This window comes from Pundamilia nyererei, unplaced genomic scaffold, assembly GCF_000239375.1.
Source record: "Pundamilia nyererei isolate P.nyererei 1_Seehausen unplaced genomic scaffold, PunNye1.0 scaffold00070, whole genome shotgun sequence".
NCBI lineage: Eukaryota > Metazoa > Chordata > Actinopteri > Cichliformes > Cichlidae > Pundamilia > Pundamilia nyererei.
In genome coordinates, this window is record NW_005187471.1 from 1,988,375 (window position 1) to 2,000,529 (window position 12,155).

The window sequence follows — 12,155 nt, forward strand, 5'->3', positions numbered from 1 at the left end:
TCCTGAATCAGTTAAAATAAAACTATATGCCCACACGTGAAGTTTTTTAATGGGCTAATTAAAAGAATGACATATCACAAAGGTGAATATTTAACCAGGTTTTCCAGCTTTGTGTCCAATTCTCTGCAGAGCCAAAATAACCTCAATCTTCTTCCTTGGGGAACATAAGGAATGAGGAAATACGGCCTATTTTTCAGACATGCACAATAGATTGGAATAGAATACCAGAGGAGTACCCTTATATCGCGTTTCAGTGGGAAAGGGCGTTAGTAAAAGATGCTTGTGGCTACATTGTCTCCCTGCGTTATTTGTTTGCACTTTTAAACCACTCTTCAAAGGTCTGACAGATGTCACTGGGGTAAGGTTTTGCTTCCCTCCCAGCCCTCGAGCATTGAGGCTACTCGGGACTCTTCTTTAGCCAGCAGGGGGCCGCAGGGCTATCTGAATTCCTTGTGTTGCTATGTAAAAAAAATTATAACTAAAAATTGTTTGAAGAGCTCACAGCGCCAAAAACGTTAAGATTGTGGCAAAAATAAGGACTTTGATTTTGAGGATTTTTTTAAAATTATAATTGAATTTTGAGCCACACAAAATGACCATACATAGGTGTTTAGAAATAATAACACTCCCTCTATTAAACTTACAATAATTTAAGGATATTGATGTCTTTTAAATTGGTTTAATTTGCTATGATAGCTATCAAAATGTATACTGTATATAATGTATATGTATATAAATGTAAACCTATTTATGCTCTTCTTTTTTCTCAGCAGGTGTCAACACAAGCAGTTATAAAGCGTTTTGTCAGCTCGATCGAGGTCACCTAATCTGACGGGTCACGGAATACACCGTAACACCGGTCCTGCATCCGGGTGACGGCAGAGCGCAGACTCAATCCCCGCTGCAGTTCACTGCGTTTCCGTAGCCACTTTGCTACCCGCTGAGCCCTGGTTGGGGAAGGAGCTGGCGGAAACGACTGATCCCGGTCGACTAAACGCCAAAGCTGGCAATATAAATGGCGCATTAGGGCTGCTATCGGAAGGGACTCTCTAAACCAATGTTCGTGACTCGGGCGCTTTTGGAGAATGCGTTGGCAACACCCTCCGTAACATGTGAGATGTATACAGAAAGGTATTAACTGTGCGTTATTTCGGCTAACTAGCTAGCAGCTACCCCCTTCTCTGTATCCAATTTATGGTAGCTCGCTTGATCTGTTTTCTGAACCGTCGCTTGTGTACCGGAGGAAAATGAAGAAGTTTAATATTCGGAAGGTGCTGGACGGCTTGACAGCGGCTTCTTCCTCCTCCTCCGCAACTGCTCAGCCGGGTACTCCCAGGGAAAACGATGTTGTCCAGGAGACTTTACAGTCGGAGCATTTTCAGCTTTGCAAGGTGGGTTTCCGTTAATAACAGCTAACATTAACGAACTGACAGTCAGATGACAGCAGCGTGACACAAAAAAAGAAAGGAAAAAACGCTGGCTGCTTTTATTTCTGGATATTAATTTCATTATTTAGGATGGAAACCACTTGAATGTGCACACACCAGATTTAAAGTCACACACTTGAACACTACAATGTGATTTATTTATATGTAATTATTTTTTTTAGTCTATTTTAGCCAGCCCTGCCTTGATGTAGTCCATAGTGGGCTGTTCGCATTGCTCTGAATCTTTGAAACTGTATATTCGCCACTGTAAAATATCATAAAATTACAACACAACACTCACCCACCCCATTTGGACATTGCTCACTTCTATTCATGCTGGAGGTGCAGGTCTAACGTGGGGTTTAATGCAAGTTGTTGAGGGCAACATCTGCAGCCTGTATTTCGTTTATCATAATAATAGTGGATCCACTGCAAATTTCCCATGTTATGTTTCAAAGGTGGTGAGAAGAACACTTTTTATTGCAAAAACTCCAACTCTAGTAAATATCCGCCACCTCTCTTACCTTCAGCTAAACTTCTACTTGGATTTTTATACTAAGCCACCACCATCCACGAGAGCAGCAATCGCTTCAGAGCATAATCTTTGTGGGTACAGTGCATAAGAGCATGTGAGTGAACAGCTTTGGCAAAATAAATAAATAAAACTGATCATTTAAATCATAACCTCACAGGTCACTACACAAGAGCTCCCCAGCCTCGTTTTTAATCATGCACGGTTTAGTAATGCAGACTGTTAGGGCTGCCTGGAAAGGTTTCGCCCACCAGCTTCAACTCCAGCTGGGAGCAGAACAGGTCAGGTCCCCGGGTTACAGGGCCATGGCATTACCTGTTATGTAATCCTGCTGCAAGCTGCAGAGAGCTTATGGATGATTGAGCAACGTTTCCAACCTGAAACAATTGGGTTATAGATGCCTGATGATGATAATATTTTGGAGGATAAGCTACTGCAAGATTCTGACAATAAAAGTCCAGCTCAAGGTTGTCATATTGAGTTTTACTGTTGTTTTCCAAAATTAATACTTCACAGATATCAAGTAGCCATGAGAAAGATATTTCAATAATGTTTATGCTTTATCTAATTTCTTTTGATAATAGAGCACATTTTCCACATTGATGGATTGCATTTCTTGGAGACTATAATTTTTTAATGTCAGCTCGACTGTGTAGGAGATGATCGAATAGCTGGCTTAAGGTCTAATGTAAATTCTGCTTCTTCTTTTTTTCCTGCAGACTGTGCGTCATGGCTTTCCATATCAACCATCCTCAATGGCTTTTGACCCCGTACAGAAAATCTTGGCCATTGGGACTCAGACTGGAGCTTTGAGGCTGTATCCTTTTTCCCACGTGAAGAGTCATGCAAGGAAAGTAAAGGTTTACTTTTTTTAAAAAAAAACCAAAAAAACACTCTCACCCACACAGTCGTGGCACACATGTGTAAGGAAAGTAAATCCGTGTCCAAGTTCCTGGAATCATTTCCAGGAACATTTTTCCACTTAAGTTGCCATTCAGCATTCCACAAAGGCACGGGAGTTCACAGAGTAAATGATCCTTTCTGTCTATTGTCATCCAACGCTGCAAAAAAAAGAATCTCCAAAACAAGCTAAAGGAATCTGAGTTCTTAGGCTAAGGATGTGTTTCTGTGCAACCAGCAGCCTCCTTCTCCTGGAGCACCCAGGCTCATTAGTGGTATCTCTGCAGTAGCATGAACAGCTCCTCTGCCATATGCCGAGGAGCCAACCTCATCAACTGTGCTGCCCAGTCAGTGCCAGGATGCCACTTCATATGTGCTATAAACATAACTGGACTTGCACGACATGCACACACAATCAAGCTGCCACAGTGCTGTGTGGCCCCTCAGGCAGTTGGAAGTCAGTTTCGTATTTCTTTGTTTTGAAGGATAAAAATGTGCTTTTACAGCTAACATCCGTGACTCACAGCAGCAGAACTGCCCCTGGATTCCAGGCTATTAAACACTGCATGTGATAGTCTACTCATATCCAGGTTACGCCTTCAGGGCTGACCTATTAGTGTATCAGCTCAGGGTTTCCCTTTGTGCTGGTATCCTGCTTAAGAAGCCCACCTGCCTTGTTTAGATTTTCATTAAGTGGCTTTGTCCTCATCATTATCCACTCTCTAGATTAAGAGGGCATGCTGTTTTTTCACAGGGCTACTCCCACAGAACATACACTGCTTCCATGTTGTCCTAATGTGCAAGGTGGAGCTGATGGGATTACTGTCATTCAGGCAATTGGTCCATTTATCAAAAGATGGTCTGTATCGATCCACCTCACTGCCCCTGGAGTTTGGAACTGCTGCCACAGCTCAGTAGACATAAGTTCAATGAGGTGTCTACAAGCAATAAATGTCTGCTTTTACAAGATCTGCCTCTACTACAGCGTTTTAATCAGTGTGTAACTCTAGACATTTCCGTGCTCTTTCCAGTGCAGATTTGGCAATTATAAAACCATCATATCTCGTGTTTAAGCACATGCAGATAATCTTTGTGTGCAGTGACCGTACACATCTTGAACTTTTTAAAAACTAGACATCACGGTTGATCCAATAGCTGAGTACTTGGGATATATTTTGTTTGGTTGCCGATGCTATAAGCGTAAGAGGTCCCTGGTTTGATACCGGCTTTTTCATTTGATGTGTGTCATTAGTGTAAAAGCACACATGTATAGACAAGCCAGCTCTCCTCTGACTGGTTGCACTTGGCAAACAGAATGTTTGAACAGCAGGTGGGTGGTTCTTCTGTGCTTCTAGACATGGATGACTTCCTTAGATGACCACATTAGGGATATACTCACTCACTAACATTATACAGGGTGATGTTAGGAAAAACCTAACATTTGAAGCTGTGTTTTCTCCCTGCATACTTTAATTAGTGAACCCAATATAAATATATTAATTTTAACTTTTTGCAAAATCAGTATTTTATTAGGTAAAGGCTGGTCTGATCGTGGTAGAAGTCAGAATTTGTTTTTGAAGGTTTTCAGAGTAGAAATGCTGTACCTGCTTCACTACGCTGTAGTTCCTTCTTTTTTGGTATTAATATCTGCACTTGTAGAAAGACTACTAAAGACATTATCAGTCTTCTATTGGTAAACTAGCATGAAAGAGAACTTCCTGTCATGCGTATCATCTGTTGACTTTGTGAGAAAACCTGCTGATGTTGAAATGCTGCGGTGAACCACAGTGGTTTACCGAACAGGGAAGTGTTGACGTTCATAGGGTATGACTGAAGTGTGTGATGTTTTTAGGGACATGGGGGGATATCCTTAAGAAGGTTACGAGAGCAAATTATTTGGCATCTGCTGTGATATGTCAAACTTTGTGACATTAAGACTAAAGTGTGCTTTCCTTTCATACATGGGTAAAAAAAATGCATCTGCAGGGTTTTCGTCAGAAAAGTTAACCCCAGTGGCTTTGAGTGAGACACCCATAGTTTTGTTTAAATTTAATGTTTGGTGCAGTTAGCAGCAACAGTAGTCTAAAAAGACACATTAGCTACCTTAATGGGTGTAGCTTATGTATTCAAAACTATTTCTCTTTTGTAGGCCCAGTGAGGGGTCAGTTTAGGTCAAGAGTGGGCCTTTAACTTTCCCAAAGGGCCACAATTTGGGCCTCATTGGAACATCTACTCTTACTAGCAGCAGCTTATAAAGAGATAAAATTAATATTGAGCAGAATTGCGTTCAGCTCCACACCATTCCCAGTTTCTCATGTGGTCTCTTGGGAAGATGAATTTCCCACTCGTGACTTGTGCTATCCTGTGATGTGCTTACGGCGCTGCTATTGATTTCATGATTGATTACCAGATAATGGTTTTCTAAATTCTCAAAATGTATTTGATTTAATAGTATGACTGGAAATCTTAAAGTGCAGGTCAATACAGTTGCTCAGAGAGTTGATCTATTCAGTAGGACGCACAAATAGAGACTTCCAATATTACCAATATTTTCTGTATATTTGTGTTGTTTGTGTGATTGATTTCCCCACTTTTGTGCCAAGGAAGTCGAAATCTTAATTACAAAATATAATGCTATTTAATAACGCATAAAGCATTTTATTTAATCAGACAAAGCTAATATCCAGTCAGTTCATCGCTGTGTTGTCTTGCAGTCCAAAACGTTAATTAATTCAGGACAAGAAGCAGCAGGAACTCTTCACCTCTCAAAAACTGGAACCTTGCAATCAACTAACTGATTACTCAACTTAGGAAGTTACTTAATTTAAGAGAAAAGCAAATCATATGAAAGTTACCATATGACCAACAGTGTGAGACAGGAACTAGCATTTTGAGCTTTTTTGTTTTGTGGTGTGACCCATCTTCCTGTGTCCACACTGCCAATGAAATTAAGAAATAAAGAGAAACATGTATTGTTGTATACATGGTCTATTACTATGTAGATTATACCGGTGGCCCCTAAGCTTTTGATCATGTAGTGTGGCAGGAAGTTAGAAAAGAATGCACTCGCTCCCCGCAGTGATAACATCTTGTTGTGAGGTTCGTGTTAGTAATTTCCTGCTAGCCTAGAAAGTAGCTTTGCTCAGCAGTACTAATAACCTATATTGCAGCTGAATCAGTTTTACAATACTTACAGCGAAAAGTTGATAATCACTGGAAAACAACACATACTTCGTGTTCACTGTTGCCTGGTTGCTTAAATGACCCCCACTGGATTACAGAAATATGATGAAAACACTGTTAAATATTACCATTCTTGGTTTTTCAGCTACCTCTCTGCTCTTATGCTCTTATTTATGCATCACCAGAGGGTATGCAATGGACTTAATGACTCTTCCTCCTCCTCCTCGTTCATTGTGGACCTATGGAAACATGATAACCATTAATAATTTTGACAAATGTTGTACACAACCTGCAATGCCAGGAGCTAAAACTGGACACAAAGGTCGTGGGTGAATGTGAGGTCAGTTGCCCACAGCCTTCGACTGGCGCCAGCTAAAAAAGTCTTGACTCTAATAGTCTGAGTTTACCACTGTCATATAACGACCTGATGTCCACTGTTGAGCCCATCCTGAAACGGTGTCCTGAACCCCACCTTAGTTTGTTTAAGGAACTGAGGGATTGTTTGATCACTGCTTGCTTGTTTAATCCTGTACAGAATCATACTATTTGAGCCTTAAAATGGTTTTAGTCGACATAGCTGCCAGTCTTTGGAGCATTTCTTTTGCATGCTAACATTAATAGTATGAGAAACACTGCACCTTTTTTTTTTGTCTCTGTGGTCTGTCTGTCTGTTCATAGACTGGCTGTATGATTAGTGCTCTTGTGGTTTCCTCCTCCTTTTGTGCTTGCATGCACAACTCAGTGCACATATGTCTCTGAGAGTGATTAGAGGCTAGTTGAAAGGATTTCCCCCAATTTCTCTTGTGATTATTCAGCTGCTTGTGAAAGTATTTTGGAGGTTTTTATCTGAGGCGTTACAGCCCCGATGCTTACGTGGCAATGCGTCTGACTTTTGCACTGTTCATAATTTGTGATGCCCCGTGTCTTTTATTAGCTGAACGAGCAGCCTGATTGCTTCTGAATGGACAAATTAAGCAGGCAGAGAATCTCTAAGTTAAACTTAACAGTCCAATAGAGAGAGGTGAGTGTGAAGTTAATCATGCTGCCGTCACACTGGCTGACGCATGTGAATATATGAGGGAGACAGGGCCCACTGATTTTATTTATAACTCATCAGTTTAGTGTGTTACATGCTTTTGCCTGTGCCTTTTTAGGAATGCAAGCGGAAAATGTCAACTTCCATTTAGTTCAGAAAAAACAAACAAAGAACTTAAGAACCTTTGATTAGAAAAATCACAGAAGGCTGGAAATAGCAATTGTCACTTTCATCTTTTTGTATGAAATCATATTAGAAAAGCTGCAGCATTTTTAAAATAGGTTTTCCTCGATTTCTGCATGAACCTTCCTGGCACCTTTCCAGTTTTCTTTGACTGAGCAAACTTTTAGCTTTGGCCGTGCAGGGGTGGAGTGCTACTGTCAGCACGAGAGCAACGCTGCTGTCATCCAGCTCCAGTTCCTGATCAACGAGGTTTGTTGTCATTACCTGTTCCTTGTGTCCTTGTTTGATTTTCTCTCTCCTCCTCCTCACCACCTCTTCGCTCCCAGCCTGTTCACTCCTCTCCTCACACACCCAGCCATGAATCTATTGATGAATGTGCTTTTATACATCGATTAAAAGTAATGCTAGTGGTGTAACCTGTATTCATTTCAGTTCAATTCAGTTGACTTTACTTGAATATTGTCTCTTTGAGCTAATTTTACTTCAGCACACTTTATACTGTAGGGTCTACGAGCTTTATATCACATGTGTGATACAGCCATATAAAGTGTCAATGCCAAGCCACATGTTTTCTCAACGCAAATAACTGCTCTGTTTATCACCGTCACCACAGGGGGCGCTGGTGAGTGCCTTAGCTGATGACAGCATCCACCTGTGGAACCTGAGGCAAAAAATCCCTGCTATCCTGCATTCACTCAAGTTTAACAGGGAGAGGTACAGTAATGTGTTTGTTTGTCTGCTGCTGCATTTGCTGCAACACTGCATCTGATGTGAACAAAATTTGCCTTCACAGCTGGCCACATGCTGTGGGGCTGCACCAGCTGTTTTTAGCCAATAAGGGAAATCTGTGACTAATGGTTCAGTATTAACAATGCATCAAATTACTACATTTTAGAAGGAATGTGGCACCCACAGATTTTTATCACCCAGCTTTGCAATTTTTCTCAGCTCATTATTTGGATTTTTGGCCTGCAGATTTTCTTTCCCTCTCTCTGTTCAGACCCTCTTTCAAATGTAGCAGAAATTTTATGTTGGCCAGAAGGACATTATAATAATGCTATAGGAACACCGGAAACATAAGATGATCCCACCCAGGGGAGCGGCTATCTGCTGCTGACCCGGTGTTCACCGCAGTATATAAGGGATCATTTGTGCCAAGAGCCAATCGGTATACTGAATAATGAGATGCTGTGATGTGTTTTTATTGTTGTTATGTTGAAGTTTTATATGCGTGTATGTATGAATGGGTTGATGTGAAGGGATTTGATTCATTTTGTTTATTGCTTAGTGAACCGAAGACAATTTTCCATTGATGTTGATAATAAAGTTATTGTATTCTATAATCCAGTGGGACATATTTGCACTGAAATGGCAAGACAAAAATGAGCAGTAAACTGACTTAAATGGCAGTATATTTTGACTGTGTGCTACTTTTCCTTTCATTTAACAGTTGCTACAGATATTTTGCAGCATCTTGATGGTTTAAACCATCAGGTCTGTTAAAAGAAACTCCACACTTTTTGTTAAGTCAGTATTTCCAAGTTCATTTAAAAATGATTCCAGATTTCCTCTGGAAAAAAAAAATCACAATTAAGGTACAGACTAATAGCAAAAGACAAAACATTTTTGCAGGTTCATTCTATTTCAGATAGTAAATGTTGTGTATGACTGGATTCTTCTTTCACCCAGTTGAGAATAGGCAACAGTATTTACTCTGCTGTTCCCCCCCAACTGATCTATATATAGTCTGGCTTCATTAGTGTGACACAGTGCAAGGCCTTTGTAATTAAATCTTACTCACTTGCTTCTTCTTCCAGTTGGACCAGCGTGATTAGGGACAAGGGTAACCGTCTGATGCCAACTGAGTCATGAGATAATAAAAAGCCTGGTTGTGATGGATCTTGATCTCTTCCAGAATCACATACTGCCACCTGCCCTTCCAGAGCAAATGGCTGTACATCGGCACAGAAAGAGGAAACATCCACATTGTCAACGTGGAGTCCTTCACTCTCTCAGGCTACGTTATTATGTGGAACAAAGCCATCGAACTGTAAGTCTGTATTTCACAACTACACCCCTCCTCCCATTACTCACTCACTATTTGCATATCTTCTTTGTGCAGCTGACACTCGACCAGGAAACTCAAAATTGCAAAGGAATGCGGTTGCCGGCACTTGCAGAAACAGTTAGTCCTGTAAGCTGAGAATACTGTAGCTCTGATCGGTATGAGGGCGGTATGGAGGTGGTGATTGTGCCATGCCAGGACTTGCAGTTGAGACTTCTGGAGGTGTTTGCTGCCAGATTTAACAGAACATCTCTGATAGGAAGTGCCCACTTCATAACCCCAGTGACCCATCCTGTGTCACCCACTCCCTCGTGTAAACACCCACTGTAAAGTTTGCAAGGAATTTTACATCACATCCTGCATCTTCTGAGGGGTTCCCATTTAATGTCACATGCAGGTGTATGATCGAGGTGGATAAAATCACTATCAGTATCTTTTCTGGTTATGATAGCATTTTCGTGTATCGAATACAGGTTTTCCCAGCACACGGGAATTTAAGGTGATCATTTTTAAACAGCTTTGCTAAATGGTGGATTATTTACTTGATACATAATTTAACAAGTGATAATAAAAATAATTTCTGGTCAAACAGGGCAGCACTGGCAGCTCGAAGCGCTCTTCATACTTGCAATATCTAGCAAAGTTATTTTGCTAGATAAAGTTTAGGAATTCTGTCGTTTGGGTCATCCCTCCAACATTCCCATTAGTACAGACTGAGCCATTATAACTGTGCAACATTTAACAGTTCTGTAAAAGACATTAAGTCTGTGTCTTTCAATGCCACCTACACTGTGTAGATGAAAGTACCAGACCACCTGCACATTATACCTACTGGAGCTGCTCCGCTACGAAAAACCATGCCACGAAGATCCCAGCACACATGTTTAGTGCTGATGATAATTCAAGATGATGTTTGGAGCTTTGTGAATATTAACTCGGCAATCCATTGGACAATTTTACACTCTATGCACCTCAACGCAACGCAGTTCTGTAACTTTGTGTGGTTTGCCTCTGCGTGGCTGAGTTACTGTGGTTCCTAAACACTTCCAATTTGCAATACCACTTACAGTTGATTGTGGAATATCCAGGAGGGAAGTAATTTCACAAAGTTTTGCAACAGCGGCATCTTATTATAGTACCACATTGGTATTCAGAGAGCTCTTTGGAATTAGCCATTATTTGACAAATATTTGTAAAGGCAGACTGTATGGATAGATGCTTGATTTAATACACCTGTGGCAGTAGGAATACACCTGAAATTAAAGATTAGGCAGTGAATTATTACTTTTGTTCATATAGTGTGTTATATAGGTACTTTGATCATTTCATGGACCTCATTCATGCACGCCTCAGTAAAATGTATTGGGGACAATTCATTACAAGCAAATGATGAAATTACTGCTGTTGTGCTGTCTGACATTTCATGCATGTTAGGAACACAGAAGACAGACTTCTAGAAATGGCTGAAACGAAAAAAACAAACCGTTAACCTCAAATCTCATTAGCAAGCAGTGTCATAAAACTGTTTTCAGTCGGGACAACATAAAGAAGTCGCTTTGAGGCTGTGAGATTAGTTTGAGCAAAGTGAGACTAAATGCAGGTGCCAGAAGTTTTTTTTTTTTTTTAAATATAATGTTAATATACCGTTGATACTCTTAAAGTAACTGAATGTATTCCGAATTGGGTGGTTTGAAAAGTGATACCAAAATGGTACTGGTACAATCTAGTAAGATTGCCGTCATGACTCGCTGTGAAGTGATCAAAGTACACATTGATACATGAACTCAGGTCATTCAGATTAACAGAAAGAAGTACATGTCTTAAAAGGACTGGTTACATGTCTACCACAAAATTTGCCCATTCTGAGCCCTTGATTGGGGCTTAAAAGGGGTAGTGAAATTACTATTTCTTTCTAAATGAAAACTTTAGTCAGTAGAAGTTTTTCCAAGCAATTTTATTTTCCATGTGCCCACCAGCGAGCTAAAAAAGATTATTTTAGAAAGTGACTGGCAGCTAAAATTGGTTGCATAAAGGTGTGCGTGTGTATGAGGCTGCTGGTGAAATCGGATAAATTGCTCTTTTAGATCCTGGAGTTGAAAGTGTCAGAGCAAAGTATGCCGTCCTCTTAGATAAATGTGTCAGATGCAGGAAGTGGAGATGGGGAAATGATTTAGCTTGTCTTGATTTTGAAGATGAAAAGAAACGATGTGGTGTGAAATCTAAAGCGAAATATTCAGTTATGTCTTTGTAGAACCTCTGATAGAATCGTCTTTTGCACGCTCTGCTTCATAGCTTGTTGCCTTTGGAAACTCGTGGACTCTCCTACAGTGGATAGAAACGCTGTGTATGGCGCTAATGATCATATCTGGTGTTATGCTGGAAATGAAACTCAGTTTTAACTAGTTAATTTAAAGTAATGTTTACCAACGATTCCGTCAGTTAACAGTCTAGGTTAAAATAATCTTTATTACAATAAAATCCAGTTCACAAACATGAGAACTGGTTATTAAGCCTGGTGTTTGTGGTGCGGGTGTATCACAATGTGGTGATTACCGGCTGGAGTTCATATTCCGCTCCATCCCTTCCTTTTATTCACTGCGACATCACTGACTGTATCGACTCATCAGCAGCAGCAATGAGATCATTAGCTGCTGGAGCCAGACCACACTCAGAGGCAGCAACACTTTCTTTAGGCCAGACCTTCACTTCCTCCATGCCCCTTGCTCTGTTGCCACGGTGATCCTGTCTTGAAACACTATAATCTCTCATAGACCCTCATGTGACCCTACTCTCCCTCGCTGTTTGTCTCTCTCATATGTCATGGCTATT

General features: G+C 40.6%; 1 protein-coding gene across 7 annotated transcripts in view; it reads left to right on the plus strand.

Annotated features, from left to right (window-relative positions):
• Positions 1 to 827: 827 nt before the first annotated feature.
• stxbp5b (syntaxin binding protein 5b (tomosyn)) overlaps positions 828 to 12,155 on the plus strand; it is a 28,474-nt gene continuing 17,146 nt past the window's right edge. For all 7 annotated transcript variants that reach the window (XM_005736651.1, XM_005736654.1, XM_005736653.1 and 4 more), the window contains exons 1-5: positions 828 to 1,391; positions 2,679 to 2,776; positions 7,429 to 7,510; positions 7,875 to 7,975; positions 9,177 to 9,311. In XM_005736651.1, coding sequence (XP_005736708.1) covers positions 1,248 to 1,391; positions 2,679 to 2,776; positions 7,429 to 7,510; positions 7,875 to 7,975; positions 9,177 to 9,311 — 560 coding nt within the window. In that variant the 5' untranslated portion in view covers positions 828 to 1,247. The remainder of the gene's footprint in view (positions 1,392 to 2,678; positions 2,777 to 7,428; positions 7,511 to 7,874; positions 7,976 to 9,176; positions 9,312 to 12,155) is intronic.